This window comes from Haplochromis burtoni, unplaced genomic scaffold (assembly GCF_018398535.1).
Source record: "Haplochromis burtoni strain Fernald_Lab_line unplaced genomic scaffold, NCSU_Asbu1 Contig_1, whole genome shotgun sequence".
NCBI lineage: Eukaryota > Metazoa > Chordata > Actinopteri > Cichliformes > Cichlidae > Haplochromis > Haplochromis burtoni.
The window spans coordinates 6,978,677-7,001,438 of record NW_024582362.1 but is presented as its reverse complement, the minus strand read 5'-3'; the positions used below and the strand labels follow the sequence as shown (position 1 = coordinate 7,001,438).

Genomic DNA, 22,762 nt, shown 5'->3' with positions numbered 1-22,762 from the left:
GGTCCACCAGGATTGTTCTGGCTGTGGTTTCTATAGCTTGTTAACATCCTTAACATCGAAGAGAGGAGCAGCAGTGTGTTTTATAACAATATGTTATGTTATATTTTTCCCATGGCGAGGCAGGGAAAAATACTAACTTTGATAGCAATATGAATTATATAGGTATTAATATATACCACCCCAGGGGCTGGAAGAAAACCATACATTATGCTGCTCTGCTACAATTTTCACAAAGTCAAACAGACTTCAAACAAAAGTCAAGCAGAAAGCAGAAAGCAAAGTCAAACTTTTAAAGCCAGTTAAGGCAGATTCTATTCACTGGAAAATGTACTGTACTTTAAAATTCATATTGCTTTGTGTGTCCATACAGGATTGTTTATGAAGGACAATGCCTCTGAGATTTACAGGGAGCTGTCTTTGGCTGTAGAGAAACAGCGGGAACCACGAGTAGCCTTCCCTCAGGCGTCTGTTAGATATCAGACTTCATCTCTGTTTTTCTTAAAAGGCAGACTACAGTATATTTTTCTTGTTATAAATGGGTTTAGGATATCATACATCATTACATGCATGCATTTGCATACTTCAGGGAAGGATTGGGTTCTTGCTCACGCAATATGTCATTACAAATGCTCTGACTCCTTCACTGTATATATATGAATGAGTGGGCTTGGAATCCAGGCTACTATTATGCGTACTTACTTTACAGTGGTGACAGAAATGAAATATATAGGCTTTTGTGGGAGAAGTCTGTACTATGTCTTTGCAAAAGTGAATATGGTTTCTGCTCAAGATTAGATTAGATTTAAGAAAGTGACTTATTAAAAGAAACAGAGTGGTTCACTGGCTGAGTGACTTGTGTGATGTTAAAATATCGAACTTAGAGCTAATCCACGAACACTGTACACCATCAATGAACCATGTCTTACACATATTTCAGTCACTGAAGTGTAAAAAGTCCAAATCATTGAAAAACTGGGTACTCTAGCGATGTGTGGCATATTTAAACTTGAATTCACACAAAATGGTTACTTATCCATGTCGTCACAGCTTTTGGCTCACTTCTCTTGAGAGTTTCCACTTTCTACATCAGATTAGTCTTTTTCGTTGCATCCTTTGTGGCTGTGTGCGGTTAGCACGGTGCTGGTTGGTGATTAACAGGTATCACACTGTTCTGACAGGTGTGAAGAAAATCAGAGGGAGGTGTGAGACCAAAGACAGAAGTGAAGCCCAGGAAAGAATATGTCTGGGTTCTTTCACTTTGTATCCTATTTGTTCCTTTGCGTTGGATCTTCCCTCTCATTCTCTTTCTTTTTGTCTAAAACCAGTTTTTACTTCACTTCTTCTATTCTTGAGCTCTTTTTTTCCCTTCACTTGCTCACATATTGAATTTTTTTCTCCACACTGCATAGTCTCCATCTTTGTTGCTAAGAGGGTTGAGTTACTGTAGCTTCCTTTGTGTCTCACATCCTGGTTGTCAGAGGTGACAGTAGAATCTGTTACTTGCTGCTTTCTGCTGACAGATCCTGTTCCGTGAGGTGACATCTTTGTTTCAGATGTGTTAATGATACAAAGTATGTATAAGCTTGCTAGACAAGGTGATAAAACCTGCTCATAAGCCTTAATTCTTTCCAGGCTGATTCTGTTTTTAATGACCAAATTCACCTTTTATTTCATTACCTGTGTGTCGCATTGACCTGACTTTTTACTGGTGTACTGTGTAATCCAATCATCGGGATTTGGATACAAATGATTTTCAAGTCAAGGGCGCTACCAGCAATCTAATGAGAATGCCAAAACAATTGAAAGTAAAATTATTTTATTCCTTTTTAAATTTGATGAAGCTTGAGACAGATTTATATCTGACTGAAATTAGTGGGAAAGGCATGCTTCACAATAAAACAGTCATAATGTGTATAAAGTAGACATTCCAAGATTTTATGCAATAAACAAACTTTGAAATAAGATTTTCTCCTCAAAGGGCGTGTGTTCTTCTTGGCTATTAAGCATTCTCTTTCCTGTCTCTGCTATAAATATAGAAAAAATCATGTTACAGGGAGGAAGCTTTACCGTATTCTGTAGTAGGAAAAAGTTGTAATTATTTCTAACCCTCTTTCTTGGTTTCCCTGGTTGTTGGCCTAGAGATTTCTGACTTTGTATGCAGATGGTTTCTCCCGCATGTCTTCAAACCCAGCACCCAATCTAGGTCAACCATCTCGCTGCTTCCCAGCTGCTTGACTGAACTGTGTGCATATATATGTGTGTGCATGTTTAGCGCTCCAGGCTACAACAACAACAAAAAAAAAAGTAAAATACATTTTTATATCTTGCGCCTTACAGAAAAATTCATTAAATATACATGCTGTGCTACCTCCATAGAGGTTTTCAAAGTTATAGGTGTGCTTACAGTAGAGTTATACATTAGTCTGTGTCACAGAAGTGCTAAAGTTGCAATAGCTCTACGTATTGATTGAAATAATCAATGGCTCTGTCTCTGTTGACTGCTTGCATTGGGGCTTTTGAAAGCAAAACAGACCTCAGGCATCAGATCACAGTTGTCTGTGACCAGCTTCCTGAATCACTGAGGCTCTGGAGCCATAAGCCACACCCACCGCAGTCTCACTCTGTGGTTTGGTATTGCCTCCTGGAGGGTTATCTGCGCTTGTCCACTCCTCTGGGAGGAATATAATTTTGACAAACCATCTTCAGGATAAGACTTTTATTTCATTCAACACGTTTAATGGAGTTCTTAATATTTATTCTTAACTTGAATAAATGTTTTCTAATTAACATTTTTTTTGTCTTCATAACACACTTGGGAGTCTTACCTTAATCTTTGCTGAGTTTATTACAGTTTTTTTTGCATGGAAAGCTGGAACTGTAATATACAGGTTATACAAAAAATATACTGTATTGACAAAAATAGTGAGCCACTGTTTGCTGTGGAGCGATTTCTGAATAATGTTCCTTTATTTACCTAATGTTCATCTAAAATTATGAAGGATTTAAATATCGCATCATCTACTATACATTATGTCACATCAAAAAATTCTGTATGCAAGCAGATATCAAAGCCTGTGGTCGTTGGGCCCTCAGGTCGCACCACATTAAAAACAAGCATAACTGTGTCAAGAAAATCATTGCACAGGCTCAGGAGCACTCCCAGAAATCATTGTCTGTGAACACAGTTCGCCATGCCTTCCACAAATGCAGGCTAAAGGGCTGTCATGCAAAGACCAAGCCATATGCGACTATGATCCAGAAACGCTGCTGGGCCAAAGCCCATTTAAAATGGACTGAGGCAAAGTGGAAAACTGTTCTGTGGTCAGGCCAATCAAAATTGGCTCGTTATCTGCCCTCTGTTCAAAAGCCTGCATTTCTGATGGTGTGGGGGTGTGTAAGTGCCTATGGAATTGGCAGCCTGCACGTCTGAAAGGCACCATTCATGTTGAACAATATATACAGATTTTAAAGCAACATATACTCCCAGCTAGACAATTTTTCAAGGAAGAGCTTCTATATTACTTTTTTTTTGTTCATACGTAGAAAAACAAGTACATGAACATTTGAACAGTCCCAAGCCAGTAATGTCAGCGTAAATGTTTTTTAAGTTACTCATGTCCTTACTTCACTTTGTATAATAACCATTTCCTGTAGACTGGGACACTTTCAGTCTGTATGTGCGTGTTTCAATTACCAGGATCTGCTGAACCACAATCACCCATTGTTGATAGCTCAGTGTTTCAGTCATTAGTCAGTTTTTTATAATTGTCTTTGTGCCACCAGGATTCCCTTTAACCTCCTTAGATCCAAACTATTTCATGGCATGCATTTTTAATTACTCTTTGCTATTTGGGCTGATTGAGACGTGATGAATGTAAAAACAAAGAATTATGTTTTTACCTGATTTTGCTCTACAAGGGCTGGATATCCACATATGAGGACATTTGTTTTAAATTTTGATAGAAAAGCAGCAGTATAATGTCCTCGTAAGAGATATCAGGCCTTTATAGAGCAAAATGTTGTATTTTGGTCTAGACAACCCAAAATGCGATGTCCACATATGTGGACACCAGGTCCTAGGAGGTTAAGATGACCCGAGCATAGAAGATCAAGACAATGTTAACCCTCATACTGCATCTATTAAAACAGTATTGCCTCATTGTGGAAGAGTACAGGTGTTGAACCGGCCTGACTATAGACCAGACCTTTGAACAACTGAATCAATTTGATGCATAATGAAAGAAAACAAACATGACAAAGAAGACCGAGGATTGTTGAGCAGGTAGAATCCTATATCAGACAAGACTGGGACAACATTCCTTTCCCAAAATGTCCAAGAACTGGTCTCCTTGCTTCCCAAATGTTTTTAGGCTACTGTTAAAAGAAGCGAGGATGCTTTTTTGAAACTTTTTGCTGCCATCAATTTGAAAACGATCTAATATTTTTCATGAAATGGTACATTTTTCTAAGTGTAAAGATTTGATATTTCTACATACCATTGTGAGTAAAATATGGATTTATGTTTTATGATTTATTAATTGGGGTTTTACTTATAAGGCACAAGCCTATGTTATACTGGCACCATTTCCACGGTGTACCCCGCCCCTTTCCCCGTGACAGCCGGGAAAGACTCTCTTTCTCTATATTTTATTTTTCACGTTAACCTTAGTAAGTATGTATAACACCATCTATTTATATTTGTTAGTCTTGTTTTGAAGTGCATGTTTTCAGTTCAGAATATTCTTTACAAGAGAATACTGTACCTATTTTTAGCCACGAGTGTCTGCATATTTAAACCTGTAAAACTGTTTACGCTCAGTTGTGATGAGCTGTGCATATATGTGTGTGAGCTTGTGCATGTGCATTCCTCTGATGCCTGCAACGTCACGTGCACTCCCTCCGTCTCTGAGCACTGCTAACTGAATTATGCATTATTCAGAGTTTCATATTAGACGATACATGGAGGTAAATTAGAGCTATCAATCATCCAAGACATTTATATGTGCTAGACTATGAGAATGATTTTTGAAAGGCAAAGCAGCCTTTGGAAGTCAAGAGTGATTGGCTGGGGAAATTGGGTATGGAAATTATAATTATTATTTCTTCATTTTCTTCATTTTCCAAGCTTTGGCTCATTCTGATGACATTAGCATTATTAGCCATATGTTAGAGATGATTATTATTTGAGCTGTTGAGGATGCTGGCAAGGTGCACACAGCTAATGAGTTACAACATATTCAAACCACCCAAAGTCAGACATTTCTGTCAAGTCTAACTTACATATTCGACATTCAGACTGTGAGTAACAGTTTCGGAGCTACAGGTCCCATAGTCGTATAGTTGTATTAAAAATTCTGAGAAGAATGAACAGGTTGGCAGAAGTCAGCTTTAATAAAACGTGCATGGTTCACAGCAATGAAACACAGACCCAGTGGAATACGTCATTAACAGCTGCGTGCCCATATGAGCCTGTTTGTGTTTGTGTGGGTGTGCGTGCGTGCGTTGGGTTAAATGTGTGTTTCTTTCTTTGAATCCTTGATTGCTTGCAGGGTCAAGAGACTCCCCAGAGGAACAATAATATTCAGAGAATGGCTTTGTGCCTAATATGCATGAATGGCCGTGTTACACTGAGCCACTTTAGAAACATTTGTCTTTGAAATGTGACACAGCGTATTAGCTCCTCTCAGGCTAATTTAAGCATGTCAAAGGAAGTACTGACGGAATACTGATGGTATCCAGTACACAACAGGATTTCTTTTAACGTTTATTTTCCTTATTAAAGCTATTACCTCCAGGGGGTGGGCTCAAGAAAGCATTTTGAATAAGAATTAGTTCAAAAGAGGATTGTTATTATTCACTTACTTCTGACAGCAGCTCTTTGTTCACACTAATACGTGCATACCCAAATACAGTAGATAAATACGTGTGACAGGCAACCAAAGAATGGCTTAGAATCGCCTATCAGGAGTATGGTGTGATGGAAAATAATACTGTTTTTCTTTATTTAAAAAAATTACACTTATGATGTATTTGTTGCTTTTTAGACACTGTTTCACAATGACTGGTTCAAATAGCACATCTCAAATCCAGCACAGCAGGTTTGTGCTTGAGAGCAGAATAAAAGTCAGCTATCTGAACCATCAGCGGTAAAGATCTGATTTTGACAACAGCCTCGGGAGTAATCCGTGACAAAAGACAGAAAGCTGGCAGGTCCTCCTTGCTCAACGGTTTAATGCAGCCGCAAGGCAAGTTACCTTTTACGTGAAAAGACAGACTCTCACTTATTCTTAAGAATAAAATCTCATTTTCTAGCATCTTGAGCATTGCTTTTTATTTTTTTTTACAGACATGAATAATTCGATACAAAAAACAACAACTGAAGTGAGCCTGACTCTAGTGAATCCCTTATATCTGTGTATCTCAGGAACATGCATGAATTATCGATGGATCAGATGGTTACACCCAAGATTAAACGTGTAACGAACAGAGATGATTACAGGCAGATCGTGGCGAGAGAGAGGGTGTGCAGTGTTCACTGTATCTGAGTAATGTCTTTGTCTTTACAAGAAAAAAACTGTTCCAAGGGATACTGTAAGATGATTTTTTGTGCTAATTTCATGATGCAATTATTGCACTCAATTTAAAATTGGAAATTTTATGAAGCATACTTTAGAATAGACTGAACTTTAACCCTTTAAAATAATTAAATTCACATTTGTGTTGTAGCTTACTTTAGGTTTGCAGAATATGGACTGTTTTAGAGTAACCTAATTTTCTACTTTAACTTGCCTTTTAAGTTACTATTATATCATAGATAACACAATAAAGTAGCAGTTTATTAAACCTGGATCCCTGATGAGTTATTAGCTTCTCAGCCTCAAATAGACTCTAGCAAACCACCAGCAGTGTTTTGCCCACACTATGACGACCGGGCTAATGGAGGATTGTCAATAAATCCCATATTTAATGTTAGAGTGAGGACCTTGGTGTTCCCCTGGATAAGCTGGAGGAGGTGGCTGGGGAGATGGAGGTCTGGGCTTCTCTGCTAGGGCTGCTGCCCCTGCAACCCTGCCCCGGATAAGCGGTAGAAAATGGATGGATGGATGGATGCATGGTGAGGCAGAGTAGGTGAAGTGACACTTGAAAAATAATGAATGCAAATAGCTAATGTATAATTAGTGTACATTAATAAAATTGCCTAAATAGTGCATTCAATATTTAACCTACTAATATATATATACATACTTCTCTTCAATGACTAATAGCAAATATCTAATTAGGAAATCATTTACCACTAGCATTGCTACATCATTATACCTAAAAAAAAACCCCATTAAAGTTACCACTTTTTGAATGGAAGTTCAAAAATGAGATGACATTTTGAAAATGAAAATGATTTATTGAGATGCAGAATTTGAATAAAAACTATGTGGTGATTAGACCCAGATGAAACATCGCAGCAGAAAGAAAACCCAGAAATGATAGGAATCAGGACAGGACCCCCCAGGGTGTAGACGCCGGTGGGGGTGAATATGAAGTTGGATGCTTGGATGGGGCTCTGAGAGTCCATGGTGAGGCAAAGATGGGGAGGAGGCGGGTTGCATGAATGCCTGAATGACAGATTAACAGATAAGTTGGATTGGATCACAGAAGGTGTGCAAGAAAATGACTGGACTGGAGTAATGATGTCAGTTTGAAAGCAGGGGAAAGTGGAGGTGATGTAAAGAATAGACTGAATAGCCGGAACACCTAGGAAAGCAGGCAGGTGGGTAAATACAGATCTTGCTTACTGAACTTACGCAAAAGACTCATTATAATAGAGACTATATTGATTACATTATATAGATTGTAAAATCATCTTCTTCTGATTGTACGGTAGACACTATTTATCTATATATAGTGTCTATGTGTCGATCTATCAAGTATCTCTCAGTGATATTGCACTTGTCATTTTTTCCATGGACTTCTTTTGTTTTTTTGTGTTTTTTTTTATTTGTGTATATTTATAGAGTGAATGTCTGTTACTACTGTTACTGACTAAATTTCTATATAGCCTTCATTAAAAGCCATGATTGTTACTCATTAAATACATCTGTTTTACAAGCTGTTTTGAGTAGGTAATTAGCATAAGTCAGATGCTCCAAAGAACTTAAAGCTTAAAAATAACTTACTGACTTTAGCTGAAACTGCAGCAGGTTCTATTGATCGAGGTAGTGTCAGTTTTGCATTTGAGCACCGTGGGGCTCAAATGAATGTAGCCTATGATTTGTTGTTAAATGTTTCGACCTGGAAGGGCTAGCAGATATGGCTAGCTTCTTGTGCTATAATGGCTTTTGCTATTTTTCAAAAAATTTAAATAGTGAAGCTGTTGTGTTGATAACAGGTCTTACTGAGATGTCTCGTGGAAGTAAGTTCCAGTTGTTATTAGTTAGTGATATTATCAATACGGTTATGTGAAGCAGAAATATGTGCTAGCATAATTATGCTGGTCTTCAGGTTATATCCAGGTTGTTAATTAGTGATTGTGTGCAGGTGTGACAGTGCAAACACTAGGAATGTTAGAAGAAAGTACTTTGAGCAAGTGGTGAAGGTGTGCTACTGTAGGTAGCATTAAAGTGAGTTAGTTTTAGTAGTTTTATGTTTCTCAAGTACTGTACTTAACCATAAACTGTAGGTAGGCTAATTGTGGTTTTGCATTTTTGCAACCCGGACTGCACTTATACAGAGGCACATTTTCTTCTTTTTACCTAACTATATTTGTCTGACAGCTTTAATTGCTTGTTATGCGATGGAATACATGGCCTTGCTGTGCTGCCTAATAGCACATAAAGCAGTTAAAATGAGGTCAACTTTCACCATCTACAGCAGTAAAATGCAACACACACAAAATGCATTAAATATAAGAAGAACATTAAATATAATAGTAGAACACTAACAGGGAATAAATAAATGTATTTTTATAAAATATTTTGCTTAATCAAACACATTTTTTGTGTATCTGGGACACAGTGTATCTGTTCCTGTCACAAAAAAAGATACATTAGCTTTATGTATCTGCTGATACTGAGTGTTAAATTAATACGCTGCATTCCTAAGTGTGGGGAAGAAACTGGAAATCTTTTACTTGACAGGCAACATCGGGCTTGCTTCATAACTTCTTCCTCCCTAGAGCCTCCTATTCTGTGTTCTGGTTGTATTTCTTATAAAAGTGCATTTGATGCCATTTGTAGTTGTTGCCAAGCAACATGGTACATTCACTGATGAGACCAATGACGACTACTACTTTGGCTGAAACATATGTAAGATTTGTTGGTGGATTACATTTGGCACAGCTGCAAATTTGAAACTTCACTGACATTGTTTCATTGCTGTTATATAAAATGAGGGGAAAAAACAGATATAAGTAAAACAGATATACTGCATTTCTCATTCATGGTTGTTTTGTTCATATGGTTTTACAGTTTTTACTTTGTTGAAATATAAAATAATACAGTGAAAGAGGGAAGTTACAATCGCCAACATATTCCATAAGAATTTTGGTTATGAGCCATAAGATTATAACCATGATTTTAAAAAGTTTAAAAAGCCATGTGTCCATCTTCCTACAAATTGAAATAAACTGATTGGTGGAGATTCTGTTACCATGGAAATGTTTAATTCCAAGGGTCAGGTTACTTAGTGAGGGCAAAACTTGAGAAAGTGTGATAGTAGTGATCGCTGTCAAATGATAATACTGTAGAGAATGATGAAAAGTTACACAGTTAACTTACTTTAGTGGTATTGTTAAATTAAAGTAGTTATGTTATACTTTTACTTAAAATTTAAAAGGAAAAAACTACCCAGGATACTTTTGTACTTACATGTGACTTATGCTCATTGAGTATATTGTTATGTCACTATAACTTGACTATTATGCTGCTGCCGCATGCACCTAGGTCAGGGGTCGGCAACCTGCAGCTCCGAGCGGCATGCGGCTCCTTAGTCCTTATAATGCGGCTCCGCGTGGTTTTGGAAAATAAATTAGAAGTATTTAGCTGAAGTGTATTTTATTTATGTTCGTTCTTTTTTAACTTGTAGTTCTAAATTGGAAGATTATTGTGATATTGAAATATAAAAATAAAATTATATTCTATTATTTTTTCATTGCTCAAAATAAGCGTCACACTCGCAGAAGCCGGTATACCCGCGTGCATTTATCAACCCCAGGTAGGCCAATTATGGATCTTCGGATCCACATTATGTCAGCAGCTATTCTCCACCGTGAACTATGTTTAAAAACAAACACCACTCACGCCTCACAGATGACAGCTTACAGTCCTGGGTAAAGATGAAAGTGACTTCGTAAGCCCCGATTTGCAGATGCTGTGCGCCGAGGTTCGGGACCAGAAGTCCCATTGTAAACATATCACGGCAGACCCGACGATGTTTGCATGAACATGCTTTTCACCATCTCTTTATTGAGCACTTTTCACACACGCTTGCTGTACGCATACAGCTCACAGCCCGACACACGCCATCACAACAGTATAGATAGCACAGACGTAAAGGCGGCGAGGCGTGATTGCGGGTGCTGCTCTGGTGCATCCGCCCCCCCTGCAGCGGCGCTGCAGACCACACCCCGCCACACACATTAACCAGGTAAAATACATATTTAGGCAGAATTTTGCAAATATCTATTTTTCATTTTTTAGCAACATAGTGCTTTTTTTCCAATTATTTTTAAAAGTCAGGCTCCAAAAGCCCAAAGGAGATATAACAGTTTTTGTTTGCTACATGGATCATTTTAGTTCAGCTGGGTGTCTTTCCTTTTGTTATATTTCTTTAAGAGTTCAAAATGTGTTAATTACATAAATAAAATGTAATTTTCTCTGTAGCACTTCATGGATTTCATAAGCAACACACCTTAGTTGTTCACACAAAGCATAAAGGTAGAAAACAATATATACAGTGTTATCTTGATTTTAGATGTCAAAAAGTATTTGCGGCTCCCAGTGTTGTCTTTTACGTGGAACCCGGGTCCAAATGGCTCTTTGGGTGTTAAAGGTTGCTGACCCCTGACCTAGGTAGTGTGTCGTCAACAAGGAGGACATTGAAAAATAAGGATGGAAAAAACTCTTTACTTACATTTATAAATGCTCTTGCCTGCAAGCATTGGAAAAAAAGTTCAAAAGTTGCTTACAAATTTTGAACTTTTTGGTCAGAAATGTCATTGTTACCAATTCTGTTGGAATATTCTGATATAATTTTGAAGCTCTCACAATCCCATATGGTGCATTAACTTCATTAGTTTATTACTTCTAATGCTTTTTATTAGCATATATACAATGTCATCCCCGAGAAATATAGATGTTAAATGTCTTAGCTTGGATCTGCTGAAGGATTCAAGCTCTACCAAATAAAAGCCACCACACACAGATTGCTTTTCACCCCCTTTAAATATTTCAACAATGTAATTTTATGTGAGAAGGAGATACGCTTTTGATTGTGCTCCTTAGGGGAGCCACCCACTCAAACATGCGGAGGGGGATAATGGCTTCCTGTTCAAAATGCATTATTTGGGACCTGAATTGGAGATTTAACAGGAGATAGAACCTAAAAAAGGAAAAAAAGTTAATAAAAAAAAAAAAAAGTTCTGAAATTTGAAAAACATCATTGTTAGCAAAAATGATCTCATTGTATTTTTTACAGTGCTAATGGTAAGATTGAAGCCGAAAGGCAATTTCCAAAAAGCTGAAAAAAAAGAAAAATACTGTGATTACTTTGCTTCAGATACACTGAAAACATTAATAACTGGTTTGTAGGTCTCCTAACATTATCGATTAGTGTTAAGGAAAAATGTATTTTCATTTTGTACAGGGAGCAATTGACACTGCTCGATCCAATTTACAGGTCAGATAAACTTGCACAATTTTAAATGTAACGGTAAAAGAGAAAAAAGTTTGAAAATAGGATAAAGAAACATAATAAGGTCAGAGTGAGAGCATAGCAGAGTGGATGTAACAACACATCAGCTAATGTGAAGTCATAGAGGGGAGGATCTCAGAGAAAGGTTTGTTCATACAGTACACGTGTGAGTCTCTTTATGTGTCATTTTGTAGGCATGGACATGTAAAGTGTGTTTTGTTTGGTCAGAGCAGGTGTGAACAGCGCTCAGAAGTGCCTAAACTGCAAAATCCTCTAGCATAGAATGTGAGTCACCTCTGTTTTTATATATGCATGGGTGTGTTTTTTGCTTGTGCATGGAGTTTTGTTTTGTTTTTTTAAATTGTGAGCAAACAGTAAAGGCCAAGGTCAATTCAGTTGTATTCATATAGCACCAAATTTCCCTTAACACATTATCTTCTAATGTAAAAAGAAAGAAACCCAACATTTAGATTGCCCCTGTGAGAAAACACTTGGCAACAGTGGGAAGAGAAAAAAAATCCCCAGGAGTAAGAGAAGATATATGAAATTCTCCTTTTAAATACCAGATAGGGGTATAACAAGGATGCATGCACTTTGGACCCATTCACCACTTTCAGACACTTGCCAACATTTTGTCTGTGAACATAACAGTGGAAATTTACCCACGCAGACACTTTGGAATCAGGGTGAAAAGTTGTGAAATGGCATTTGGTAACCTGGGTATTTGAGAGTAGCATGCACCAGCATGCTGCATATCATGGTTTTACATCGAGTAATTCCATAGCTGGTTTTTTGCACACCGTACATTATTACGGAGCCCCGCAAGGGACATGGGAGAAAAAAAAATTAAGACAAACTTTTGCGAGATTTCGCAAAAGTTTGTCTTAATTTTTTTTTCCGCCCATGTTCCTTGCGGGGCTCCGTACATTATAGACGAGATGAAATGTGATGCACTTTTTTTGAGTTTTTCTTTAGCTTGTTTACACTTTGTTTTGTAAGGATCATTATTAAATGCTGGGTCCTCAACCATACAAGGCTTTTTCTGAGCTTGCCATTACTTATCTCGGGCTGAGCCAAATGAAATGTCATACCATCATTCCTTCTGAGTTCTTTGTGAAACAGCTCACAGCTCAAACCAGTCAGAATGCGCTACAATTAAATTCATCCCCAGAGCTACAAAGGCCTCCTCTAAGCTGAGGTTCCTGTTACATTCCACCCTGCAGGGTGTCACACATCTATTCAGTAGCAGCTCGACTGTGCTTGGCGACAATACCTGGAAAGAATAGAATAGGATGCTGGAGTATTGTGACATTTGATGGCAAATGTGTTCTGGGATTATCTCTGCAGCAGCCAATATACAGCGAGCCACCTTTGCAATTTTCTAAAGACAGCACCTGCTGGACACTAATTACAAAGAGTTTGTGCCTCCTCTATCGCCTCTATACATGATTACTGGCTTTCTCTGGCAATAACAGGTACACAGCAATGTCTTTGTTATGCGCCGTGCTGTATGCTGTTTAGAGTTGTTGTTTTTTTTTGTTACTTCAGTCATTCAGCTGTATGAGAAACGACTTATCAAAGTCACTCAGAAGCGTGTTTGCCTATTTAATTTAATTGCGCTTGTTTGTATATGCTAGTTTCTTGTATATTGGGAATATTATGTCAAAAACTGCAAAGAGATTATCTGATGAGCTAATGCCGCAAGGCAACACTCATTTCTGTCTGCAAAAACAATCAATCAGCCTTTGCTGTACATTTATTCGGGCTTAGTACTAAGTATTACAAAGCACAAAACCAGTGGGTGCAGACATTATTACTTGTAAAAAAAACAGGTGTAATTAATAGCAGCTGCATTTCTTTTCAGTATGCCTCTGCCAGGCCTCTGGCATTATACATGTTGGCACATTGGCACTGCTTATTGGCACAGCAAAATGGAATAAAACCATCATTAATGTTATTAGTCACACCTGTGATTTTCCTGCCATGAGAAAGGGGTATTGTGCCGATTTCAAACTATAGTATATTGCTACAGACACAACTGGATAGCTTTTGGAACAAAAACTTGACCACAAACACACAAACTGTTGGCCAAGAAGCCACATGTCAAATTATTGATGAGACACATATTCATTCTTTTGTGTTATTTGGGAGCTCCAATTTATTGCTAGAGGTGTTTACTAGCAGAAAAAACATCTATATGAGTTCAGAAAGAAGGTGAGATGAGGCTTTCCTCTTCCCACTGACTTGCACATTTGGCTGGCGCATTCAAGAGAAATTGCGGCAGTCAGCCAGCGCGTGTAAAATGGTCTTTGCTGGGGTTCTGGTTGCTCAGGAGCCAAACTCCAGTGACTCATCTCCACTCAGGAGGGGAGATGCCAGACACAGAAGTGGTATTTGTCAGTGAGAGTGAAAATTACCATCTGCAGGGCATCTCACTAGCATCTTTTATTTACAGACACCACCCTGTCTAGCCGGCTGTCTGTCTGATGGCTAGCTGACTGGCTAATAGAATGAGTGGAAGTTTGCTTTGCACACTGTCTAGATCCTCATTGAGGTACTGTCTCTGTAAGGTAACCGATGCGCTTGACTCTAATTCTCTTTGTCTGTCTCATTCTATCTTTTGGATGAATACTTCTAAAAAACATATCACACATTTTAAAAATCTATGACAGAATCCAAGCTGCAGAAATGTACATGCAGACCCTGTAACTAAAATTAGAGGCATGAATTTAAATCCCCAGATCAAATGTTAAATGCCTGAGACTAGCAGGAAACTGTAAAGTAAGAGACTCCATGATTTAATCCCACACTCAGGCAGTTCATTATTTAGTCTCCTACTGAAGTCTGGGCTTCTGTATTGACAAAATCCTGTCCCTATGGTCTCTAAAACACTCTAAAACTTCCCAACCAATTTCCTGATTTCTAAGACACTTTCTCTTTCTTTCTCTCGCCATGTACTTTCAGCTCAGACAGGAAAAATGTGCAGATGTTTGATTGATGATTTAAAACCTTTACAGTTAATTAGAAATAAGGTGATTTCATTGTGTTTCATTTTTGATATTGATTTTCTACTGCTTGCTTGTATGGCTTGAAACTGAGCTGTCCCTGAATTTTCTTTCACATTTGTGTGTCTGGTGTTTGGGCACAATATTGTGTATACCCTGGCCTGCAGTACTGTGTGCTTTACGCAGAAAGTGAATATGTTTCTTTTCAGTTAGTGCCCAGGCAGAACAGACCAAAGAAAAGTTTCTCATATCATGCACAAGAAATGAAAATGGATTTTGTGACACTGATTTTCATGGAAAATGGTGGTCACACAAATGGTGACAGAAAGTGTTAGTAATGCATGACAGGAAGTCTTTAACCTGTCGTTTTCCTGCTCAGGTAAAATACAAGGCTAAATTATTAGGGCATGGAACAGAAAACATATTAGCATGTTAATAGTGCAAGGTGTTGTTGTTGTTAAAATACTGCTTTCATATTATAGATGGCTTCATTTAGAAGCGTCAAGTGATGTTGATGCATCTATTAGTACTTCCTGGGATTAAGATGAATGCTGGTTGAAAACAAACAAACCAAAAAACCCATGCACGACTCATGCTAACTTTGTCAAGCTAGTTGTCAAGGTGCTGTTTGATGAACAATGCATGTCTTTTCCAGTTGAATACATTCATTACTCAGTCTACAAGACCCTGTGTTTGTGAAGTAATATAGTGGAAGTGGCAAATCCCACTGTGTTTGTACTTGTTTGAGATTTATTTGCTTTATGTTTTGTTTTTGTAAATTAAGTCTGCTTTTAGTATTTATTCTCTCACCACAAACATCCAGTCTGTCCTCCAGTATTGTGCTCATCGGCGCCCTGACTGATTGACTGGCTGGCACGTTCAAAGTGATGTTTTAACTGAATTAGATTCTCCAATCTTCTTATAAGAGAAGAAAACAGCAGTATTTTATAGATAGTTGAAGTCTGTATATAGCAAAAGATGATTACGAATCCATTCCACTTGTTTTGATGAAAGTGGTAACAGTTGCATTGAAGAGATAACAAGACAACCCTCAAAACTGCATTGGTTTTGTAGGTGGTGGCCACAGACCGTTGCCTACTCCTTATCTCTCCTGACTGTTTTTTCCCGTGTTTTGCTCTTTTACTATTTTCGTGATTACTGGTAGCAGGTGAGAGGTTACCTGAAGCCCATTGAGGTTGCAGAAATAGTTCAGCTCCTCTGGGATGACCCATGTGCATGTGCCATCAGGAGATTGTTTGCAGAGTCTTCCAGAATAGTCTCAAGAGGGTGGAAGAGCAGGACTGGTATCGTCTCTTTTGTCTGAGGAGGAACAGAAGCACTACCAGAACCCTGCAAAGTTACCTTCCTGAAAGCTACTCATGTGCACTTTTCTGACCAAAATCTCAAGAAACACACTGCATGAAGGTGGTTAGAGGTCCTGATGTCCTTTAGTGGGATTGGTGCTCGCTATGGACACCATGCAGCTTGATTGGCTTTCACCAGTGAACACCAGAACTGGGAGGTCGAGCACTGGTGCACATTCTCTTTACAGATGAGAGAAGTTTCACACTGAACACATGTGATGGACGTAAACGAATCTGGGGATGCTGTAACAAGCATGGCTGGTTTGACGGTGGATCAGTGATTGTGTGGGGAGGCATTCACTTGTAGGGTCAAATAGACTTCCGTGTGATAGCCAACAGTGCCCTGACTGCTATTAGGTACCAGGATAAGATCATCAGACTTATTGTCTTATATGGTTGCAGTGAGCTCTGGGTTCACCCTGAAGGACAACACTTGGGCTCATTGCCAAAGTGTCTATGAAGAGCCACGAACATTACTGATCGACACTGGGATACAAGTTGAATCAGCCTGTGATTTCAGTTTTTTACTTATTAAAGTGATTTTTCAATCCTGCCATCAAACAGTTGATAATAATGGTTTCTAATGATCATATATAGCTTTGTTTTTAACAAATTGAACAGTATGTATAAATAAAAATGTTTTACTTTAATATTTAGTTTCTCAGGATCTGATGTGTGATATTAGGATTCCCTAATCCCTGATCCTAAATTTTTGAGCAGTGTAGACAGAAACTGAGTAACCTATTTTCAGCAATGAACAGTGAAAAGGTATGGCACTGTGGTTATGTGGTTCATAAACTTTCATTCACTAGCTGGGCTCATGTCCTCATTTTAGGTATGACAGCGTTTTAGTAGGTAAAGGTGAATGCTTGGACATGAGCTGCGGTTTGGGGAAGGCCTCGAAGGGGACTGACGACGGCTCCCGGGCCTGGCAGATCCCCATGCACTAAATAGAAGTGAAGAAGTTGAAGAATGGAGAACAAGAAGGGAGGGAGGGTGGGGCACGTAAACGAGAATGAACAGCTTGCAGAACTGGGGGAACCCATATAGATGACAACCGGAAGGAGCGTGTTTGGAGGGGTGGTCTCGCTCGTGAAATTCCAATACTTAATCTCCAATGTAATGCAAAATGTTTTAGAAGCAGTTGTACACAAATTCTAAACGGAAAACCAAAGAATCTGTCTGCAATCTGTATTTTTTATTTGGTTATATCGCAAAATGCACAATCTGTATTCTTCCTCTGCTGTGTTACATCTATAAAAATATCTAAATAACATTTTATGTGAAGAAATAAGTCACTTCGAAAATCAATATATAGATTTTTTTTATTTAATGAATTGCCCTTGTAAAGTTGTAAAGTTGACTTTCTTGACACTTAAAATCAAGACATTTAAAAATAAAAAAGAATATGTAGATGTTCTTCGTACTGTTTTGTCACATCATTTTCTATATATGTGTGTTAATTTTAGCCATGCCAGTGCCGGATCAGCCTGCAGAGCAGGAGAAGGGGGCCATGGTTCCCCCTGTGATGCCATCCTCCAATGGAGACAGATCTGAGACAGAGACAACCTCCTCTATCCTTGCCTCTGTCAAAGAGCAGGTAGGAAGTCCTCCATATACCATAAATGTATGTGCTGAACTATGATAAGCCTTTTTTATGTAAAACTTTTGGCTAAAAAGGCCAAATTGTAACTTTGTTGTCAATAAACAGCTCTAATATAAGGCAGCTCATAAAGTTGTTGCTGTTATATAGCAGCACCCCACTGTTATAAAATGTTTAAACGAAAGCAACAATTGATTGGTTGAGTTTAATGGATGGAAGTAATGGAGATTATGGAGCAAGAGCTGGAAAATATCATTAAAATCATGGCCGTTACTTGATGAAGGAGGGCTGGAGTGGTAACTGCATTGCTGCAGGAGGGCAGGCAATGATGCTGCATGGTTTTGTTTAAAAAAACAAACAAACATGAAAATCATATATAAGAAAATAATATATAAGTAGGGGATGGTAGACAAAACAGCTCCAGGTTTGGTTTAGGTGATGATGAGGGGAAATAAGTGCAATGCAAATATATTTTAGTCTTTGATATGTTAGATTAAGAAGAGGTGAGAGAAAGCAAGAATAGGAAGTACACAAGAGATTTGCTATGTACGTATGTTGTGTAGCTTTGTACAGATTGATCTTTACACCTCTTGATTTATATATTTAGCACTTTATTTATGTTTTAGGCAACTTATAAGGCACAAAAATATGTGTTTCTCTTCACAATGGAAAGATATTCTTGAGTGAAGTGATGTTCATACTAATTGTACTTACTCCATTGTGTAATGGAATGATGTTTCCTTTGGATTTGGCTCATCAGCAAGTGCAATACACCATAGATTTATCATTTTGCCAATCTGCATTGACTCTGAAGTTCTCCTTAATTTAATACCACAAAATATTCCATTTACCCTTACCGAGTCAAGGACAAGTGCTGATAGCAATTTAAGCTTTTTTTCCCTTTGCAAATGGCATTCATTTGTGTGTGTGTGTGTGTGTGTGTGTGTTTTCCCCTAGACCAGAAACCCTCTCAGTGCTTTCACATTACTGAATCAGTGAAGCGCGCAGTGTTTAGTCAGATTCCTGCAGCAGACTAGATTTGAACCCAGCTCTTCCTCCTCCCATTGGGAGAGCAAATGTAGTAGAAGTTACCCATAAGAGGGATAAATCACAGACTTGTAGCCGTTGTTGAAGTCTTATTTCTGCAGTGCGACATTTCTAAAATCTCCTCCCCTGAGGAAAACAAATGTTTTACAAATGAATTGTTCAGTCATTGAAAGGGAATAGGAAACAATAAGTTTTATCTGACAACAGCTCTAATCAGTGCTACATAGCAGCACATTAGATAGAAGTTGGATTGACTACATTTATCTCTGTGCTCTCATTGCTGACTCATTGGAGCACACCTGATTTTGTCAGATCCATTCATCTTTACTGATCCAGTTCAGTTCAATTCAATGTTATTTATATAGCGCCAATTCACAACAACAGTCGCCTCAAGGCAGAAAAAGATGCTACAATATTAGAAAGAAACCTCAGCAATCACACTAATACGCACAAATGCTAATGCACCATTGATAAAGTGCAATGGATTAAAAAAATACCTACACTATCCAACTCTTTACCTAGACCTTTTTCATACATGGGCCCAGATTAATAAGCAAAGACAAAGGCAGTTCATTTCAATAATAAATAACAAGGGTGAGGACAATCTGGTTACCAAAATAATACATTATAATATAGGTTTTCTCCAGAAAAACAACATGGCAGTTCAGATCAAGGAAACGCAGCTGAAGGAGAATGGATATGTTTTGATATAAAGGCGAAGTCTTCTGTTAGGAATAGCTGAGGACTCTGTACGGATAAGTGTGTGTGATCGCTGGATAAATCTGACAGCTCAGTTGGAATGCACGATTAATCCAGAAGAGCGCTGCTTTCAACAAACTATCTCACTGCATAAAACTGAAAACTGTCGGTATACAGCTGTCCTGTAGGATTTGTAAAAAAAACCAAAACAACAACAACAACACAAAACTTCATTCATCGTCAGATCCTGAGCTGTACATGTGTTAATAAAGTTACTGCTGCTTTGCTACATGCATAGGTGTGCACACTGGTATTTTTATCTGCATGACATGCAGGGCTGCAGGTATTTAATTAAAGTTAATTTTACATATTGTTAGATTTTGACTTAAATCCAGCACACTTCTGATTGGTCCATGAGTAGCAAGATAGAGAGCTTTAAAATAATCAGAAATAAGAGGAAGAAAAATCAAAATACACAAAGAAACCACTCCATGGCGGATCTCTGTGACTAAAAGCCTAAAACACTACAAACCGATTCACTACTTTAAAAAGTAACATGGCTGTGTGTGTTACCCAAAACATCACACAGCTCTGCGTGGATCTTGTATTGGGATTCTCCCTCTCCCTCTGATGCTTCACATGAAGTTAAGTTCTGCTCTGTTTCATAAACATATCAGCGTTACTGAGGACCAGAAACATGCAGGGCTGAGCTCTAAATAGTGGAGAACTCACTGAAGAGCCTAGAGTTTTGGTGTGCTCACAGCTTGAGCAATCCGCTGAAGCCAATCATACACTTGTTCTGATAACATCTCCCTCTGGCAATCCAGATGAGTTGACACTTCTAGCAGAAATTATCACACCGTCTCATCATACACAAAATAAGACAATTTTCAGAGTTAAATTTGATATAGTTGCCAATAAATCGCTCGCTGCAAACCTTAAATAATTTGTATGTGATTCATTCAAATACTCTCCTCCCAACATTTTGTGCCTCTGAAAGTTGCACTTCTGCAAGTACATGTGCAGTACCGTTAAAAATAAATGTTTAGAAAATCCCAACAGTAGTCTTTTAAAGCTAAAAGAAGGTTTTGTGCTTGTATTAGACTGCCAGTAAATATAGTCCTTCAAAAAATAATCAAAACACTTGGCTATCAGTTTTTAATGCAGCTGGATTTGCTGTAGATTTTCTGCTTAGAGGAACACAGTCTCCTGCTGCAGAGCTGCTCACACTTATTCCTAGCAGAGCTGTGGGGGTGAACTATATCTCCATAGTGCTGAATGTTCTCACAGTAACTACTCAATTGCATTTACATAAAAAGCTCTGTACGAGTTATGTACTGTACTGGAAACTTGGAAGCTTTATGTTGACATGCCTGTGTCAATGCCTGTGTTTGTCTAAGTTATTTTTTCCTGTAATTTGCTCCAGTAACTGACCAGTTTTGCTCCCATTATGGCACACCCACCCTCATGCCTTACACACACGTTTCTCACTCTGGCTTAGGTTTCATTTAGGAGACACCAGCAAGGAGTTGGAAGGTTGAATAACATGCTATTAAGTAAGCGTAAAGACTTTCAAATGCTTAGTTAGGTCTTCTTGCTGCTATCTGTTCCAATTAGTTCACCACAAATTGGAAATTTGTGAAACACAATGATCTGAGTTGTAGCCGATGGTGCTTCTGAACATTTAATGGTTCTCTTTATGCTCTGAAAGCTGCCAGAGGAAACTAACTGGGTGAACATGTGATTTTTCTCAAGTATATATTCACAGAACAACAGCTGTTGCTGATATAATTATAATGCTACCTCTTTACACACGGAAGAAACAAAACAGCGCATTAAACGCACAACACAATACCACTAAATAGCAGGATACCTGTAGCTTAATGAAATATTTGATGCTTAAGTGGCAGCAAAAATTAGATCATTTACCACTCGCTGCGAAACAGCAAATATACAAACAACACATGAGAGAATTAATTACAATTATGGATTTTTTATTCACATTGTATTTACCTAACTGTGTCCTGCCCTGTGTCTATAAAGACCCAAATTTTATATTCCCATAGAAATTATATAGGACCTAACATGTATCAGTCAAAAATGACTCCCACTGTCCATTTTACATCTGTCAGTATCATTATTACAATTGTAATACTTGTCCACATTAACTCAAACCAACAAGTTTAACAAAATGCATCACTAGCTTTAATAAAATTTAAAGGTGGATCTAAACATTTTCTTAATAGTATTGGTTTGAGGTTTATTCCACATGCTCACAGACTTGAAAAAGCACTTCCTGTCACAATTTGAGTGCACATTAAGTTAAAGATTTAGCATGACCTAACTTGAGTTCAACTTAGAGGACATACAGTATACTTTTTGCTCTACATCTAATTATAAGTTTTTTTGTTTTTGTTTTTTAAAAACATCGGGGGTCTGCTAGAAGCGCATGTGTGTTGATCACAGAAAAAAAGTAAGTGCAACTTTCCCCACAGAGATACATTAAAAAAGCCAAACTCACTGCGGGTGCAGATTCACTGCAATATTTATTAAAGACACTCAGGTTTCATTAAGACACACAGTATTAAAGCTTGTATTCCTGTAGTCCTGATACTGTTTTAGCATAAGTGAACTTTTCCTCCTGAGACCTACATATAATGAAAGATCTTCTTATTATACGACCTTCTCTCTTATCCCAGGTTACTTCTCTGTCCAAAAACGGTGAAGTACCCAGGCATATTTCTGTTCATGGGGTCCTTTACCATGAACATTCATATAAATTTACAGTAGTCCCCCAGATTAGTTTTAATGTATTTTCAGGATGAAGCTGACTCTAAAAAATGTGTGTCCAGTGTTGAAATATTCTTTTCAATTTTTCGCGATGTTCTATTACTGTCACACCCTTCTCAAATTAAGTCCACACTCAGTATTTGAATAGCAGAGGGCTACATTTTGGGGATCATCCTTTTTAAGTTATCCTATTTAAGTTGTTAAAACCTGAATGTACGTCATTGAGGAAGCTCAACAGGAAATGTTCTTCATGCAGATTTCTTTTGCATTCTGAGAAGGATGTCAGCTGGCTATCTTATGTTAAAATTTTTAGATTCGATGGCTCCCTGGCTGCCTCAGTTGAAGCCATT

The 22,762-nt window shown here is 38.0% G+C and overlaps 1 protein-coding gene across 3 annotated transcripts in view; it reads left to right on the top strand.

The window, feature by feature from the left end:
- ctnnd2a (catenin (cadherin-associated protein), delta 2a) overlaps positions 1–22,762 on the top strand; it is a 270,721-nt gene that overhangs the window by 30,080 nt on the left and 217,879 nt on the right. For all 3 annotated transcript variants that reach the window (XM_042214478.1, XM_042214497.1, XM_014339797.2), the window contains one exon: positions 17,743–17,873. In XM_042214478.1, the coding sequence (XP_042070412.1) occupies positions 17,743–17,873 (131 nt within the window). The remainder of the gene's footprint in view (positions 1–17,742; positions 17,874–22,762) is intronic.